This window comes from Erinaceus europaeus, chromosome 5, assembly GCF_950295315.1.
Source record: "Erinaceus europaeus chromosome 5, mEriEur2.1, whole genome shotgun sequence".
NCBI classification, from domain to species: Eukaryota; Metazoa; Chordata; class Mammalia; order Eulipotyphla; family Erinaceidae; genus Erinaceus; species Erinaceus europaeus.
This window is the reverse complement of record NC_080166.1, coordinates 39,354,850-39,373,873: the sequence shown is the minus strand read 5'-3', so window position 1 is coordinate 39,373,873 and position 19,024 is coordinate 39,354,850. Positions and strand designations below refer to the sequence as shown.

General features: G+C 38.0%; 1 protein-coding gene across 1 annotated transcript in view; it reads right to left on the bottom strand.

Annotated features, from left to right (window-relative positions):
* SPEF2 (sperm flagellar 2) overlaps nt 1-19,024 on the bottom strand; it is a 305,327-nt gene that overhangs the window by 172,543 nt on the left and 113,760 nt on the right. Inside the window, exons 15-16 of the mRNA XM_060191863.1 lie at nt 4,497-4,600; nt 1,030-1,286 (exon numbers count right to left, since the gene is read on the bottom strand). Coding sequence (XP_060047846.1) covers nt 1,030-1,286; nt 4,497-4,600 — 361 coding nt within the window. The remainder of the gene's footprint in view (nt 1-1,029; nt 1,287-4,496; nt 4,601-19,024) is intronic.

Sequence of the window (19,024 nt, the reverse complement as noted above, 5' to 3'; positions counted from 1 at the left end):
CACAATGGGGTACCATACAATGCCAAAAATGATAAGGTTATCTCTAGGACTTGAAAGCATCATGTTGATTGAGACAAGCCAGAAAGAGAGAAGACAAATGATCTCACTTATAGGTGGAACTTAAGAACAAAGAACAGTAAAGGAAACAGAAGGTGAAAGAAACTTGGACTGGGAGTAGGTTATTGTATCAAAATGAAGAACTCTGGGAAAGGAGGGAAAGGAACAGGACAAAGGGACTTTGGAATCCTAGTGTGTCTCCAAGACATTAGCTAAAGTGAGAGGCGCTGTGCCTATGTGTTAAAAACTCTACTGTAACCACCTCCCACCCCTGTAAATGAAAGTAGGACACTGAAAAGAATAATCACTTAGGTCTTCCCTAGCGATGAACGCCACTGTGCTAGTAATAATAGCTGTATTAATAGAATGACAGCTCATAGAGCACTGGACTTGCATGCCTGAAGTTCCCCAGTTTTCTCTCCTTCATGGATCAAAGTGGAGCCCACATGAAAAATGTATTCTTTTTCATGTGTAATAAATAAAATAACTCTTTAAATAAATAAAAACCTCTGGGCTGGAGAAATAGCATAATGGTTATGCAAAAAGCCTTTCATGCCTGAGGCACCAACCTCCAGCAACACCATAAAAAATAAAAAGTAAATAAATACAAACCTGATTTTTAAAAAGAAGGATAATATGAGAATTTGTTAAGAAACTTTTTAAAAGCAAAATAAAAATGTCCAACAAATATAAATTACCTAATTTAACTCTTAATGAGGAAATTCTTTAAATACCATGATAAGTTTCAAAAACAAAATGTCACCTTTTACTAAATGGGGAGCTCCTAAATTGATACAAGTGAGACACCTATTAGCATAAATTTCTCCACAAGCTTCAGGTAAGTACTGCAATCAAAGCAACAAGTAACTGTCCTCTGCTAGATAACACTTGAAAAGCTCTAATAGGTTCTTTATTTCCCACTAATAACTATGTGAGTGTTCAAAGAAAATAATAGAAAGGTGTCCAGCTTACCCAAAAGGCCATTCATGCGATTCAGTGAGGAATTATCAGAGATATCTAATAACATAACAAAATCAAATGCAAGAGGGGGGAGAGGTACTTCTATAGAAGCTGTAGGATCAATAGCCAATGTAGATATTTGCATTTTCTTTCTCTCAAGTTCTAGGAGCATCCTGTTGCAGCCTGTGAGGGCTTCCTCCAGAAGCTTTGCTTGGTTTAATGTCATTGGAAAACCGTCAAGGATCCAGCCTTGATCTACAGGTATCTGACTAAATTGAAAAAGGATGCATCATGAACATTTTATAGGTATAATTTCTTTGCCAATAATAATATCTAAATTATCCTTTATTTTCTTTTCAATTCTATTAGGTTTACTAATACACACAATGGCTTAAAGACACGTGGGCCCCTAGTATCCTCCAATCACCTGTGGGTCTTAACATAGTGTTTAAAGTCACAATGTCCCTCCTTGTGGCAACTTCTCTCTCACAGTTTTGTGTCAATTTACTTAAACAAATTAATCTCACTATCATGGGTAGATGAATCACATTTTCTGTGTTCATAGCCTGACTTACTTCTCTAGTAGTGTTCTCATGTAAGTAACACAGATAGCAATATACATCACAGAATGCTTGTGAGGATGATTTTAATTGATGCACTTGAAGAATTCATTATAGAACTTGGTGAGTGGCTTCTACTTTCATTTCTAAGCTAGTTCTTTTACCCTACCCAGTTCAGTAAGAGTCTGAGGTGAGCTTCGGTTCTTATTCACTTCACCACACAACTGGTAATTATATCTATTTACTGAGAAAGCCTGAAGTGAGTCTTATTTTTTCCAAATACATTATAAATTATTGTAGATTAATGGCCATTTTTGGAATTCATTCTTGGATATTTTAACTAACTCAGTGCAGTCTCTTCTATAAAGAATAGCTATTCTAAGAATTATTGTTTTACTTTTCTAAACTGGACTATAATAAGAAAAGAATATAAAGATCAGTTTTGTTCTTTTAAATCCTTAAATTATGCAAAATCAAGATCTTAGCCTTTGTATTCAAAGATATTTTATCTTGTAGAGGCTCTCGTTCTCTCTCCCTTTCTGACTCCCTCTTTATTCTCTTTGTTCTACCTATCAAAAATAAATAAACATTTTGTAAAGGAACAAATGCCTGCTAGTTCAAAATATGTCTTTCGAAAAGGAGTTGATTTTATAGAACTCAAGTTTCAGCTTGCGTTGAGGTTGTCTAAATAAATATAAACCTTCTCTGAGGGTGTTTCCATGAACAACTTACTCTCTTTATCTCTTTTCAGTAAAAAAGGAATAACTTAAAATCTGCATTTTTTTATTTTGCATCCCTTGGCAATCACCTTATATGACTTCCCCATTTTTCTTCTCCCAATGGGTATTAGCTAAAGGTTATAAACTGGCATGTGAAGCCAAATGAGAAATAATTATGTCTTGTTGAGTCTCTTCAATGTATACAGATACTACACATTATTTTTAAACTTATATTTTATGTTTTCTCTTCTCAATCTGATATTTATTTATTTGTCCAGTTCCTGAGGAGTCCAGAAAAGCATGGGATGATTTCCTTTTTTGCCCAGATATTTCCTTTCTCTGGGATAACTCAATAACAATAAACAATAGATTATCCTTTCCAAAGTCTATAAGTCTCTTTGGAGTTTGTATGTGATCCTTCTTATCATCTGATATAATAGGAGGGAAAAAACTGAATTCAAAAATATATAATTATTTTTCAGTTACATAATACAAATAATACCCAATTAATGACCCTCCTATAATATCAAGCTATTGTTATATCATTGTCTGTTTCTCTAATTAGTCTGTAAAGAATAGAAAAAGAAAATCACTTCACTTTTATAACTTTTCCAGAGCTTGACAAAATGGTCTGAGAAGATTATTGACCTAAAGGAAAGTTTCTTGAGCACACCAACAAGTCTGGCTGACCTCTTCTCTCACCCTTAACCACTTCAGAGAAAGGAGAATGTCAGGGTCACACTTGTTCAGCTATGGTGTGAGGACACTAGTAATGAAGAGATGTGAGCTTGAGCTCTAATAGGTAAGTTGGATCACCTTATTTAACTGTCATGTGACTCCCATTCTCCATTTAAAAATAATGGATCTGAACTAAATGAAAAGGTTTCAAATGGATGTCCTTTAATATACCTCCAGAGTAACAGAGATGGTGAAGGTGATAGGAAAATAGCAGATAACTGACGGCAGGTGTAGACATTCAGCTTTCCTGAAATCACATGTAAGAGCAATAATAAATCAAGTAACTTTCATAAAGTTTTGTTTGAACAAGGAGTTCCATGGCTAACAAACATCTTTCTTATGCCAGATCTGAGAAATACTACCTATTAGAGTGAAACCCCTTCCAGTTCCAAAGATAGCGTCCTTGTGATCCAACTGCTGTAGTGATGTACTTACAATTACTTTCAAAGATACATCACAACTGAGAGGCGTTAAATCTTTAATGAGATTTCTTGGTTTTATAGAGAGAGTTTCATTGATCTTTTTTTTTTTTTTTTTTTTTTTTTACTTAGAAAGCAAATGCAATAGAGACCAAGATAGACACAAACAGCATTAAAAGTACCTCGGAGGCTGGAACTTGAACTTGGAGTGCCCATGGCATAGCAGGTATTTTCCTGGTGAACTAGCTTGTGGACTATTAATGAGGTCTCTTCAGAAAAAATTTAAGAAAGGGATAGATGTATAATAACATTCTAAAATATCTTTCCCTACTTCTTCTGGTTTTACTGTTTTCTATACAGCACAACTATCCTAATTTTATTTCATCATTTACCCAGTTCTCCTCAACGCTTATACAGGAGACTTGCTGTGATTCTCTTTGACATCTTGCTCAGTCTCATCTCTTGTACAGACCAATAAAGCCTTTGTGGCTTCTTTCAACTTCTCCCTTTTCCTATAATGCAGAGGAAGACTGAGAATAATTAAAAATAAGGAAGTGAGATATTATGAAATTAAATCATAATTTTTTTTCTATTCCCTATCATACGCCATCTTTCTGCTATGCACATAAGAAACTTATTTCCTGTGTGGACATATTTACCTACTCAGCATTACAAGTGGTTGAATACCTAAGTTTACTCCCCCTTACTAAGACAGAAAACAAGGGGGTTCAGAGACCTATGACCACATAGTTAGAGTCTCCCTCTCTCCCAGTCAGTCCCTTGGCATTTTGAAGTTTTAGTTTTCTCACTAAGTCCCCAAATTCACATTTGAGTAGAACCTGACCTGATTTCAGCTTGGTGAATAAAGGTCATGCTGATGAAGGAATAGGGGTGCTACAATCACAACATGTATCGTCACCTTGTATATTTTTCTATGTGAATGATTTATGTTCATCATAAATAAAAAAATGTTTCTTACTGATTGTATGACCCTATCAGATAAATAGTATATTTTAAAAAATAAATAAACATGTAATACTTACTTGATAGCATTCACCATGATGCTAACAAGCAACATATCTGGAATGCTCTTTCCTTTCTTCAGCAACTTTTCTGATTTTGCACCAAGCTTAGCACGCACAGTGAACTGTGAAAATAAACAATGAGTGGTAGAAATACGGCTGGTTTAAAAGTTAGATTCCGGGGGGTTCCCGGAAGATGGCGGACTGAGAAGCTGCTAGTGGCTTGAGCTCTGACCACATCTCCTGGAAACGGTAGGATTTTCTGCCTTTAGTAGGCCAGCCAATAAGGGGTCCTAGCAGTGACACCAAGGAGGTGACTATAACTTAATTTGGGTTAAGAATTAGAGTCGGAAAAAAAGGGAAAAATTTTTTTTTCCTTTTAATTTTTAAGCATACCACCTTCCCCACCCCACCCCCCCAAAACCAGTCCCTGGGGACCAGCTCCTAGCAGGCTTTCCTGCTAGGAGCTTCTTTTCTTTACCAAATTCCTGTCCAACCAGGGAGTATCATTCATTTTAAGTCTATACCCTTCTGAAACCTCTGGCCTTTTTTCTTTCTAAGTAGCCAACCCCCCCACCTCACAGCGCATAGCTAATTAAATAATTAAAAATAAATACATTTTTAAAAAAAAACCCTTTCCTTTCACTGCTCTTTTATGACTGTTCTTTTTCTTATCTTTTCTTTTTTCTCTCTCTCTTTCTTTTTTTTTTCTTTTTCTCATTCTTGTCATCCTTTCTTCCTTAATCCTACAGCTTCCAAAGTCACAGCCCCCAGCCCCCACACCACCAAACAGTGTGCTTTTTTGAATTCAATGATACACATTTGGGAATTTCCTTTAACTGCTCTTTAATTACAGCTCTTTTTCTTATCGTTTCCCTTTTCTCTCTCTTGTCTCTCTCTCTCTTTTTTTTTTTATCTTGTCATACACTTCTTCCTTCTTTGCCTTTCTGAATTTGTGAATTACTATGGGGAAGAAATCTGACTCAGAGTGGACTCTTTATGTGTGTATCTCTGCTTTAGTTCCCTTTCCCTTCTTGTTACCCCTAGAATATACAGTGGATAGTAGATTTGCATAACAGTCTATTCTTGCTATCCATTCTTTCTTTTCTCTTTCTTCTTCACTGGTTTATTCACGAACTGGAGAAATTGTTTGGCTAACTGGTAACAATTAAACTGCTTCAATACTTGCTTCAGTTTCTACTGTAATTCCTGAGGTTGGTGAGTACAATTGTCATAAAGGTATTTAGTACAGTGTTACCTGTACTCAACACAACAACTGAGGAACAACAGAGCATAAAAAAAAGAAACACATAAATTAAAAAAATGGGTAGATCAAAAACAAATAAAACTGCTACTCCAATGAATGAAGACAAGAGCCTAGAAGAAACTACAAATCAGCCAGAAGTAACCAGAGATAAGAAAAGTATGCAAGCAATAATAAACTTATTAATCACAGAAATGAAGACAACATTGGAGGAAAGGAATAGCAGTATTAGGGAAACAACAGTTGAGACCCCCAAGGAAAATAATAATTATCTTGAGGCAATTAGAGAACTGAAAGCTGAAATAGCTGTAATGAAGAAAGAAGCTGAGGCAAGGGAAAGTAGAAAACAGAAGCAGCAAAAACAAAATTAGTCAGACAGAGGATGAGTTAGAGAACACGAAGAAAGAGGTAAAAGACCTTAAAAAGAGATTGAGAGACACTGAAAACAATAACAGAGACATATGGGATGATCTCAAAAGACGTAACATTCGTATAATTGGCCTGCCAGAGGAAGAAAGAGAGGAAGAGGAAGCAAACATTCTAGAGGAAATAATAGAAGAAAACTTCCCAGACCTGAATAACAGAAAGGACATCAAGATTCAAGAGGCCCAGAGAGTACCAAACAGAATCAACCCAGACATGAAGACACCAAGAAACATCATAGTCACAATGAGAAGATGTAAGGATAAAGAAAGGATCCTAAAGGCTGCAAGAGAGAAACAAAAAGTCACATACAAGGGAAAACCCATAAGATTATCTGCAGACTTCTCCACTCAAACTCTAAAAGCCAGAAGGGAATGGCAAGATATCTATGGAGCCCTGAATGAAAAAGGGTTTCAACCAAGGATAATATGTCCTGCTAGACTTTCATTCACACAAGATGGAGGGATCAAAACCTTCTTAGACAAACAACAGTTAAAGGAGGCAACCATCACCAAGCCGGTCCTGAAAGAGGTTCTAAAAAAACCTCTTATAAACAAGAACATCACTATAATACTGGCAATATATCAGAGCAAACAAAATTTTTTTTGAACAATGGCACTACAATACATTAAATCCATAATATCAATAAACGTCAATGGCTTAAACTCACCCATCAAAGAGCACAGGGTGGGGGGATGGATCAGAAAACATAACCCAACCATATGCTGCTTGCAAGAATCCCATCTGTCACAACAAGATAAACACAGACTTAAAGTGAAAGGATGGAAAACTATCATACAGGCTAACAGACCACAAAAAAGGGCAGGAACAGCCATTCTCATCTCAGACATGATAGATTTTAAATTAAATAAAGTATTAAAAGATAGGCAGGGACATTACATAATGATTAGAGGATCAATCAGCCAAGAAGACTTAACAATTATTAACATCTATGCACCCAATGAGGGACCATCTAAATACATTAAGCACCTACTGAAAGAATTTCAAAAATACATCAATAGTAATACAATAATAGTGGGAGACTTCAGTACCCCACTCTCACACTTAGACAGATGAACAAAGCAGAGAACCAATAAAGATACAAGAGAATTGAATGAAGAGATTGACAGACTAGACCTCTTGGACATTTTCAGAGTCCTTCACCCCAAAAAGCTGGAATACACCTTCTTTTCAAATCCACATAACACATACTCAAGGATAGACCACATGTTAGGCCACAAAGACAGCATCAATAAATCATGAGCATTGAAATCATCCCAAGTATCTTCTCAGACCACAGTGGAGTACGGGAATACTCCCTTCCACCTTCTATGAAGCCAACATCACCCTGATACGAAAAGCTGATAGGGACAGAACAAAAAAGGAAAACTACAGACCATTATCGCTGATGAACATAGATGCCAAAATATTAAACAAGATCTTGGCCAACCAGATACAGCAACATATAAAAAAGATTGTTCATCATGACCAAGTGGGATTCATTCCAGGAATGCAAGGCTGGTTCAACATCCATAAGACTATCAATGTCATTCACCACATCAATAAAAGCAAAGCCAAAAACCACATAATTATCTCAATAGATGCAGAGAAAGCCTTTGACAAAATCCAACACCCATTCATGCTCAAAAGTCTACAAAAAATGGGAATAGATGGGAAATTCCTCAAGATAGTGGAGTCTATATATAGCAAACCTACAGCCAATATTATACTCAATGGACAGAAGCTGAAAGCATTCCCCCTCAGATCAGGGACTAGACAGGGCTGTCCACTGTCACCGTTACTCTTCAACATAGTACTGGAAGTTCTTGCCATAGCAATCAGGCAAGAGAAAGAAATCAAAGGAATACAGATTGGAAGGGAAGAAGTCAAGCTCTCACTATTTGCAGATGATATGCTAGTAACCAGAAACAAAAATAAACTCCAAATGGATCGAAGACCTAGATGTCAGACCAGAAATAATCAAATACTTAGAGGAAAACATTGGTAAAACAGTTTCCCACCTACACCTCAAGGACATCTTTGACGAATCAAACCCAATTGCAAGGAAGAATAAAGCAGAAACAAACCAATGGGACTACATCAAATTGAAAAGCTTCTGCACATCCAAAGAAACTATTAAACAAACAGAGAGACCCCTCCCAGAATGGGAGAAGATCTTCACATGCCATACATCAGACAAGAAACTAACCACCAAAATATATTGTTGGATAGTAAGCCAGCTCCCCCTGGCTTCTGCTTAACCATATGCCTATATAAGGATAGATTTAATCCCATTCAAAGCTTTGGTCTATTTACATAAATTACTTTTACATTTACATAAAGCACTCCCTCCAGGGCATTGGTGGTTCAGTGATAGGATTCTCGCCTGCTCTGCCCCCTCCTTGTCACACTCTGATTTTCACCAGTCACTTTTCTCTCCACCCTCTCTATGTCACATCCTGTTTCCACCCTACTTGGCAAGTATATATAAAGACAGCATTGTGAGTTTTAGGGTACCTTGAGTTTAGCTTAGCTCATCTTAGATTGTGCTGCGTCCTGCATGAATAAAGAGATACTGCCTACAACCCAACCATGAGTCCCTGGTCATCTGTTACCCGCCCGTGAAGCCCGCCCAGCGAAAACAATATAACCCGTCGAAAACAACATGTCGCTACAACGTGGGACTGGACCTGTGCAACTCCCAGATAAGTGAAGACTTTGCCTACCTATGCACTATGGTCTTCTCTTCTACTTATGAAGAGGTTTGCCAAAGCCTCTACTGTTTCATTATGAGACAGTTTCTCTGTCTCTGGAACATTTTACTCTGGGCCACACTTCGGTTCCCTGACCGGGAACTTTGGTTTCTTATGACCGGGATCATAGAGCTTGGGAGATGCATCAAGATTTCTCCTTGGACTTTCTGGATTCCCTTTCCCATGTTTCCTGAGGAAAAGGACTACATTTTGCTCCGGGCCACAATTTGGTTCTTTATGACCGTGATCGTAGACCTTGGGATATGCATGGGGATTTCCCCTGGGACTTTCTGGACTTCTTCTTGAATGTTTCCCATGGAGAAGGACTACTCTAGTTTGAGGAGCATTCTCCAGTACCCTGGCAATTCCCAACTATGGAGACATGTGGTTAGTTCTACTCTCCTGATTGGATTCTTCGATGGGAAGACACTTTTAAAAATGGGTACCTGAAGCAATCCAGCAGGAACAGTCAGAAGCACCCTAAATGGAATTTCGAGGAGCTTTTTGGACTAGGACGCCCTCCGGGGACTCTTAATCCTACATGGTGAGATCTTGATAATCTGGTTCAAGTTGTGTTTCATAAGAGAATGATTTGAATGACTGAATTTTTGTTTGAGACTGACTTAAAAAAAAATGCTGGACGCAGCCATGATTTCTAGAGACATCCAGACACAATCCAAAAAAATTGTTTTTTCCCTCCTTTGATTTATCTTTTACGTCTTGACATGAATCTGAAACGTTTAATCCTGAAAACTGTATGAGTTATGGGTGGGGCAGATAGTGGAATGATTATGTTAATTATTCTCATGCCTGAGGCTTTTAACCGTGGTTCTTCTGTTTACCTTTCCACATTTTATTGAGTTTAAACTGTTTCAACAACCTTAAAATCAACTAGAAAGGACTTCCAATTATAATGGAGTTATCAATTATAGTAAACTTCTAATCTGCTACAAATTTTGTTTGACAAGTAAGTGAATTTCAGCTATCAAAGTCTTCACATGAAAAAGCATCTACTCAAATGGAATTCCTGGAAATCCATTTGGATCCTCTTCTCTGACATCGCCCCCGGAAACCAATGATGTGACCTGGCACGACCTGAAGAAACAGATTCACAGACTCCAAAGATCACTCTCTACAGAAAAGCAGAATTCTGGTGGCCAACATTCCCCATCGAGACAGACGTGTAGCGTTTCATCCTCTGGCATTTTCTTCTGTGGTCAGCTACTTTGGACTGACACCTCCATCGGACTTACTGGTACACGCTGCTGTGTTTCTCAAAGACTAACTTCAGCCAATTGCCTTGAGACTTTATAGACCATGTTCCCTCGCCTGCAGGCTCTTCCCCAGAGGCAGAAAACTCCCCCTCCTTATTAGGTTATGCCCACAGAGGCATGAAGTGCCTCGAGAGGCAAGAGATGCCCACAGAGGCAGGAAACGCCCTTTGAGGCAAGAGATGCCCCCAGAGGCATGAAGCATTCCCAGAGGCAAGAAATGCCCTTTCGCCTGCTAGACCTTGCCCTTTGAGGCAAGAAATGTTCCCCTTGGCATTATACTGGTTATTGCTGCTCGCCTATTTTGTTTTCCATGTCTTATGCCAGTTCTTTTGAAAATGCCTGTACGATATAGGTTTCTGTTCACCCCACAATCCTGATACAATGGGCATTAGTTAAAAAGAAAGGGGGAGATGTTGGATAGTAAGCCAGCTCCCCCTGGCTTCTGCTTAACCATATGCCTATATAAGGATAGATTTAATCCCATTCAAAGCTTTGGTCTATTTATATAAATCACTTTTACATTTACATAAAGCACTCCCTCCAGGGCATTGGTGGTTCAGTGATAGGATTCTCGCCTGCTCTGCCCCCTCCTTGTCACACTCTGATTTTCACCAGTCACTTTTCTCTCCACCCTCTCTATGTCACATCCTGTTTCCACCCTACTTGGCAAGTATATATAAAGACAGCATTGTGAGTTTTAGAGTACTTGAATTTAGCTTAGCTCATCTTAGATTGTACTGCGTCCTGCATGAATAAAGAGATACTGCCTACAACCCAACCATGAGTCCCTGGTCATCTGTTACCCGCCCGTGAAGCCAGCCCGGCGAAAACAACATAGCCCATCGAAAACAACAATATATAAAGAGCTCAGCATACTTAGCACCAAAAAAGCAAATGACCCCATCCAAAAATGGGCAGAGGACATGAACAAAACATTCACTACAGAGGAGATCCAAAAGGCTAACAAACATAAGAAAAACTGCTCTAGGTCACTGATTGTCAGAGAAATGCAAATTAAGACAACACTAAGATACCACCTCACTCCTGTAAGAATGGCATACATCAAAAAGGACAGCAGCAACAAATGCTGGAGAGGATGTGGGGGCAGAGGAACCCTTTTACATTGCTGGTGGGAATGTAAATTGGTACAGCCTCTGTGGAGAGCAGTCTGGAAAACTCTCAGAAGACTAGATAGACATGGACCTTCCCTATGATCCAGTAATTCCTCTCCTGGGGTTATACCCCAAGGACTCCATAACACCCAACCAAAAAGAGGTGTGTACTCCTATGTTCATAGCAGCACAATTCATAATAGCTAAAACCTGGAAGCAGCCCAGGTGCCCAACAACAGATGAGTGGCTGAGAAAGCTGTGGTATATATACACAATGGAATACTATGCAGCTATCAAGAACAATGAACCCACCTTCTCTGAGCCATCTTGGACAGAGCTAGAAGGAATTATGTTAAGTGAGCTAAGTCAGAAAGATAAAGATGAGTATGGGATGATCCCACTCATCAACAGAAGTAGAGTAAGAAGATCTGAAAGGGAAACTAAAAGCAGGACCTGACCAAATTATAAGTAGGGCACCAAAGTAAAAACCCTGTGGTAAGGGGTAGACATGTAGCTTCCTGGGCCAGTGGGGGGTGGGAGTGGGTGGGAGGGATGGGTCACAGTCTTTTGGTGGTGGGAATGGTGTTTATGTACACTCCTAGCAAAATGTAGACATATAAATCACTAGTTAATTAATATGAGAGGGGGAAAATCAATTGTATGTCTCAATGGTTTTCAAAACACAAACTGAATCTTTTTAATATATAGGCTGTGTATTTGATATGCGGACTCTCTCAAAAGCCTAGACCAAGTAGATTAGAAGCATCCAATAGCACAGCTATATACAAGATACTGCGTACTGTACAGCAAACCCTAACAAAAGGACTTTTCAAAGTTAACCCAATTACCAAATAATGTGATGATAACATTAACTATCGGTTGTCTTTTGGAACCATAAGACAGCAGGAACCTCACATCTCCACTATAGAGCCTCTACTTCCCCCAGTCCTGGAACCCTTGGATAGGGCCCACTTTCCCGTATGCGTCTCCCAATCCATATCAAATAATACTGCATCTGCCGATCACAACCTAACCAACGCAATGATTGCCACCTCAGCATGCTTCACCTCAGACTGTGTCCAGAGACTTCACGAGTGGATTGACAACCCTTCAGCTTCATTACTCGGGTGAGACCTTTCCTTTTATAGTACACTCTAATTTCATCTCAGGTGGTTCACTTTCTAACAAAGTCCCAAAACCTAGATATACACCTGTTTCTGTGAGAGAGAGCATATGTTCACACGTATCCTTAAACTACTGCAAAATATATACCTGAAAGCAGAAGTACACTAGAGTTTGCAGTGAGTACCTCCCTAACACTTCTTCTCTACTATAACAAGCTTTGGGTCCATGATTGCTCAACAATTTGTTTGGCTTCGTTTGTTAACTTTCTTTTCAATCACCAGGTTCCAGATGCCATCAGGATGCTGGCCAGGGTTCCCTGGATTGAAGACCCCACCAATGTGTCCTGCAGCTCAGCTTCCCCAGAGACACACCTTACTAGGGAAAGAGAGAGGCAGACTGGGAGTATGGACCAACCAGTCAACGCCCATGTTCAGCGGGGAAGCAATTACAGAAGCCAGACCTTCTACCTTCTGCAACCCTCAATGACCCTGGGTCCATGCTCCCAGAGGGATAGAGAATGGGAAAGCTTTCAGGGGAGGGGGTGGGATATGGAGATTGGGTGGTGGGAATTGTGTGGAGTTGTACCCCTCATACCCTATGGTTTTGTTAATTAATCCTTTCTTAAAAAAAAAATTTTTTTAAGTTAGATTCCAATATTTGGAGAAAAATAAAAGACAAAATAATCACACTGTCTGGTAAAGACACTGATCATTTAGCATGATTCTGGAGTCTGTCAAACATTTAAGGAAAATGTGTGTGCAGCTTTTGAGGCTACCTTTTTTATTTTTATTTTTTAATGCAATTATTATTATTTCACAGTTTTCCCTCCATTACCAGATCTTTTTCTTTTTAGTTTTTCACTGCTCTGGTACTCCAAATTTCATTCTTTAATATCTTAAATTAAAAAGGTTGAGTTTTTTTTTTTACTTGAATCCTAAATATCTAAGCGAAACAAAAAGGACATACCTTTATGGGGAGGGGCAAATTGCAATGAATGTATCCTACCTATAGAATTGCTATCTTGACCATTGTTAGATTTTGGACAGTTTCTTTATTTCTCCATTTCTTTTTCTTTCTTTATCCCTCAACTTCTTTCTTCCTACAGGACCAAGGTCTCACACATGTGTAATTCATCACATTATTCCTGGACCATTTTCTCTTCAGATGGAAACACAAAGAGACAGAGGGAAAGATACTACAGTATTGGCGCTTCTCCCAATGCCGTGGGAATACTATATAGTGTCAGGGTTTGAATCTGCCATACCTGCATAGCAAGTCATGCATCCTACCTCATGGTCTATCTCCCTAGACACCTTTCCTTTCTTTTTATTTTTATTTATTTATTTAGAGAGACACTGAGATAGAGAGGGAGAGAGAAAGAAAGAGAGGTAGGACAGAGAGAGTTTGCATCTCTGAAGCTTCCTTCAATGTGGTTGGGAGAGGGCTCAAACTTGAGTTATGTATATTGCAAGCAGCACATTATCAAAGTCAGCTATTTCATTAACTCCCTCCTTACATTATATGAGTGACTTTTGTTGCCTGATTTATTGCTTTACTGTTTTGTATCCGTATTTGACCCTCAATTCTACAAAAAAGAATTTGTTTTCTGTTTTGTCCAGCATTTTAATATCACCTGTAGGAGGGAAATTCTAATAAAACTACTACATATCAACAAAAGTTTCCTTGACATCTAACCATATATATTATGTTATTGGGATATATATATATATATATATATATATATATATATATATATTTTTTTTTTTTTTACTAGAGCACTGACCAGCTCTGACTTATGGTAGTTCACGAGATTGAACCTGGGACTTCGAAGCCCCAGGCATAAAAGCCTCTTTGTATGAGCATTATGCTATCTACCCCTGACATCGAAACTTAACCTTCAGAGGGTATTTCTTTTCTCTTTATTTTTCAAATGCAGTGCAATGGACTAAATCTAGCACCTTGCACATGTATGATACTATTGTTGCATTCCTGGACCAATTATGTACTCTTCACTCTGTTCATAGAAAAGTAAGGGGGGAGTGGATCCAAGATGGTGACTTGGAGGCAGCTGCTGTTGTGAACTCAACAACAGCAGCCGGATAGGGTAGGATATTGGATTATCAGCAGGACGGTGAATAAGGGGTCCTAAGTGTGACACCAAGGAGGTGACTATACCTCAATCTTGGGTTAGAAAATGGAGAAAAAAGAAAGGAACTCTCCTGATTATTTCTGAAGCACAACCCTCCCATCCACCCCATAACATGACACCAGGGGCTGGAGAGCTGCTACTAGCAGGCTCCTAACTGAGCTTTTTTCTTTGCCAAGATTCCTGGTTTAATAGGAGTGTCATTCAAATTCTTTTCCTATTTGATTTCCTTCTCTCTCTCTTTCTCTTTTTCTATGTGGAAGGAGCTCTAGTTGAGTAACAAAATATCTGACCAATCAGAGCCTCACCCCTGCCTGAGAAAGACTACCTGGAGGTTTTTTTGTTTTCTTTTGTTTTTTTAACAATTGGCTGTCTTTCCTTAGGCTGCCTGAGCTAATCCTGAGCCCGCCAAGCTGCAGACTGACTGTTACGGTTTTTTACTCTATCCTATTTTATTATTACTAATATATATATATATATATATATATATATATATATATATATATATATGCATATATGCATGTCCCTTTCTCCCTCCTTCTTCAGGTTGACCAAAATTAACTGTTACTGTTTTTTCTATTGCTAAGTGATTGGCTGTTCTATCCATTGTGAGAGGAACTTGTTTCACTCAACCTCTTCCATACATTCTCCCCTTTTTCCCTCCTCCTAGCTAATTAAAAAAAAAAAAAAAACCAAAAAAAAAACCTCTTTCCTTTCACAGCTCTTTTTTTTTTTTTTCTTGTTCTTGCCTTCTTTTCTTACCTCCTCCTGCTTTCTGAATTCAATGATACTCATTAGTGAATTATTTTGGAGAAGAAATCTGACTCAGAGTGGACTCTCTATGTGTGTCTCTCTTCTGTACTTCCCTTTCTCCTCTTGCCATCCTAGAATTTACAGTGGACATAACATAAATAACATAAATTTGCATAACTGTCTACTCTTCCCTTCCCATTTTTCCTTTCTCTTACTCATTCATTTGGATCTGGTTGCTATTTTTTCTTGGACTGGAAGTGTTGTTTGGCTAACTGGTACTGGTAAACTGCACCAATCCTTACTTCAATTACTATTATTGTAGTCTCTGAGGTTGGTGACTGCATTTGTCATAAAGGTATTTAGCATAGTGTGGCTTGTACTCAAAACACAACAGCTGAAGAACAAAAGAACAGAAAAATAAAAAAACATCAGTAAAAAAAAAAAGATTAAATCAGGAGCAAATAAAACTGCAAGCACAATGAATCAAGACAAGAGCCCAGAAGAAACTTCAAATCAGTCAGAAGTAACCTTAGGTAAGAAAAGTATACAAGCAATAAGAAACCTAATAATCACAGAAATGAAGACAACTATGGAGGAAAAGACTATCACAATTAGGGAAATAACAGATGAGAGCCTAAAGGAAAACACAGTCTACCTCGAGGTAATAAAGAACTGAAAGCTGAAATAGCTGAAGTAAAAGGTCAACTAGCAGAACAAGCTAATACTATAAGAAACTGAAGAAAGAAGCTGAGGGAAGGAAAGCATACTAACAGAAGCAGAAAACAGAATTAGCCAGATAGAGGATGAGCTAGAGAAAACTAAGAAAGGGGTAAAAGAGCTCAAAAAGAGATTGAGTGACACTGAAAACAACAATAGAGACATTGGGATGATCTCCAAAGAAGTAACATTCATGTAACTGGCCTATCAGAGGAAGAGAGAGGAAGGGGAAGTAAAAATTCTAGAGGAAACAATAAAAGAAAACTTCCAGACCTAGACAACAGAAAGGACATTAAGATTCAAGAGGCCCAGACAATCCCAAACAGAATCAACCCAGACTTGAAGACACCAAGACACATCAAAGTTACAATGAAAAGAAGTAAGGATAAAGAAAGGATCCTAAAGGCTGCAAAAGAAAAAAAAAGTCTCATACAGAGGAAAACCCATAAGATTATCACCAGACTACTCCACTCAAACTCTAAAAACCAGAAGAGAATGGCAAGATATCTGTCAAGCCCTGAATGAAAAGGGTTTCAACCAAGGATACTATATCCTGCTAGACTTTCATTCAAACTAGATGGAGGGATTAAAACCTTCTCAGACAAACAACATTTTAAGGAGGCACTCATCACCAAACCTGCCCTGAAACAGGTTCTAAAAGACTTCTTATAAATAAGAACATCACCATAATACTTAGCATACATCAGAGTAAATAAAATAATTGTTGAATAATGGCACTACAATACATTAAATCCATAATATCAGTAAATGTCAATGGTCTAAACTCACCCATTAAAAGGCACAGAGTAGGAGGATAGATCAGAAAACACAACCCAACCATATGCTGCTTGCAAGAATCCCACCTGACCCAATAAGACAAACACAGACGTAAAGCCAAAGGATGCAAAACTATCATACAGGCTAATGGACCACAAAAAAGGGCAGGAACAGCCATTCTCCTCTCTGATACAATAGACTTTAAATTAAATGAAGTGATAAAATATAGGCAAGGCCATCACATAATAATTAGAGGATGAATCAATCAAGAAGATTTAGCAATTATTAACATCTATGCACCCAATGAGGGACCAACTAAATACATCGAAAAACCTACTGAAAGAACTACAAAAATAAATGAATAGTAATACAACAATAGTGGAAGATTTTAACATCACACTCTCACACTTAGATCAACAAAGAAAAGAATAAACAAAGAAACAAGAGAATTAAATGAAGAGATTGACAGACTAGACCTCCTGGACATTTTCATAGTTCTTCACCCCAAAAAGCTCAAATACAAATTGTTTTCAAATCCACACTATACATACTTAATAATAGACCACATGATAGGCCACAAAGACAACATCAACTAATTCAAGAGCACTGAAATCATCCCAAGTACCTTCTCAGACCACAGTGGAATAAAGCTAACATTTTACAACAAACAGAAAATTACCAAAGGACACCTAATGTGTAAACTAAATAACATACTGCTTAAGAGCCACTGGGTCAGAGAGACATTCACACAAGAACTTCAATCGTTCCTGGAAAAAAACAAAATTGAAGACACAAGCTATCAAAATATTTGGGACACAGCTAAAGCCATACTGAGAGGAAAACTCATAGCCATATAACCACATACTAAAGAACAAGACAAAGCTCAAATAAATGACCTTACTGTACTTCTTAATGACTTAGAAGAAGAGGAACAAAGGAACCCTAAAGCAACCAGAAGGACAGAAATCACTAAAATTAGAGCAGAAATAAAAAACATCGAAAGTAAGAGAATCATACAAAATATCAATGAAGCCAAAGGTTGTTCTATGAAAAATTAAACAAGATTGACAAACCCCTAGCCAGACTCAGTAAAAAAAGAAAAGGGGGGGGGAGAAGACTCAAATAGAATTATAAATGATAGAGGAGATATCACAACTGACACGACAGAAATCCAGAAAATCATGTAAACTTCTATGAAGAACTATACACCACCAAGCTAGAGAATCTAGAAGAAATGGAAGAATTCCTAGAAGCATATGCCCTTCCAAAACTGAACCAAGAAGAACTACAAAACCTAAATGCACCAATCACAGACAAAGAAATCGAAATTGTTATAAAGAATCTTCCCAACAACAAAAGTCCTGGACCAGATGGCTTCACAAAGGAATTCTACAAAACCTTCAGGAAACAGTTAATACCCATACTTCTTAAACTTTTCCACAAGATCGAAGAAACAGGAATACTCCACCTCCTATGAAGCCAACATCACTCTGACACCAAAAGCAGATAGAGACACAACAAAAAAGGAAAACTACAGACCAATATCTCTGATGAACATAGATGCCAAAATATTAAACAAGATCGTGTCCAACCGGATACAACAGTATATCAAAAGATTATTCATCATGAACAGGTGGGTTTCATCCCAGGAATGCAAGGCTAGTTCAACATACGTAAGTCAATCAATGTCATTCACCACATCAATAAAAGCAAAGCCAAAAACCACATAATTATCTCAATAGATGTAGAGAAAGCCTTTGACAAAATCCAACACCCATTCATGCTCAAAACTCTACAAAAAATGGGAATAGATGGGAAATTCCTCAAGATAGTGGAGTTCATATATAGCAAACCTACAGCCAACATCACATTCAATGGACAGAAGTTGAAAGCATTCCCCCTCAGATCGACGATGTCCACTATCACCATTACTCTTCAGCATAGTATTGGAAGTTCTTGTCATAGTAATAAGGCAAGAGAAAGAAATGAAGGAATACATATTAGAAGGGAAGAAGTCAAGCTCTCACTATTTGTAGATGGTATGATAGTATAGATAGAAAAACCTAAAGAATCCAGCAGAAAACTACTGGAAGTTATTAGGCAATATAGCAATATGTCAGTCTACAAAATCATTGTACAAAAATCAGTGGTATTTCTTTATGCAAACACTAAATCTGAAGAAGAAGACATCCAAAAATGACTCTG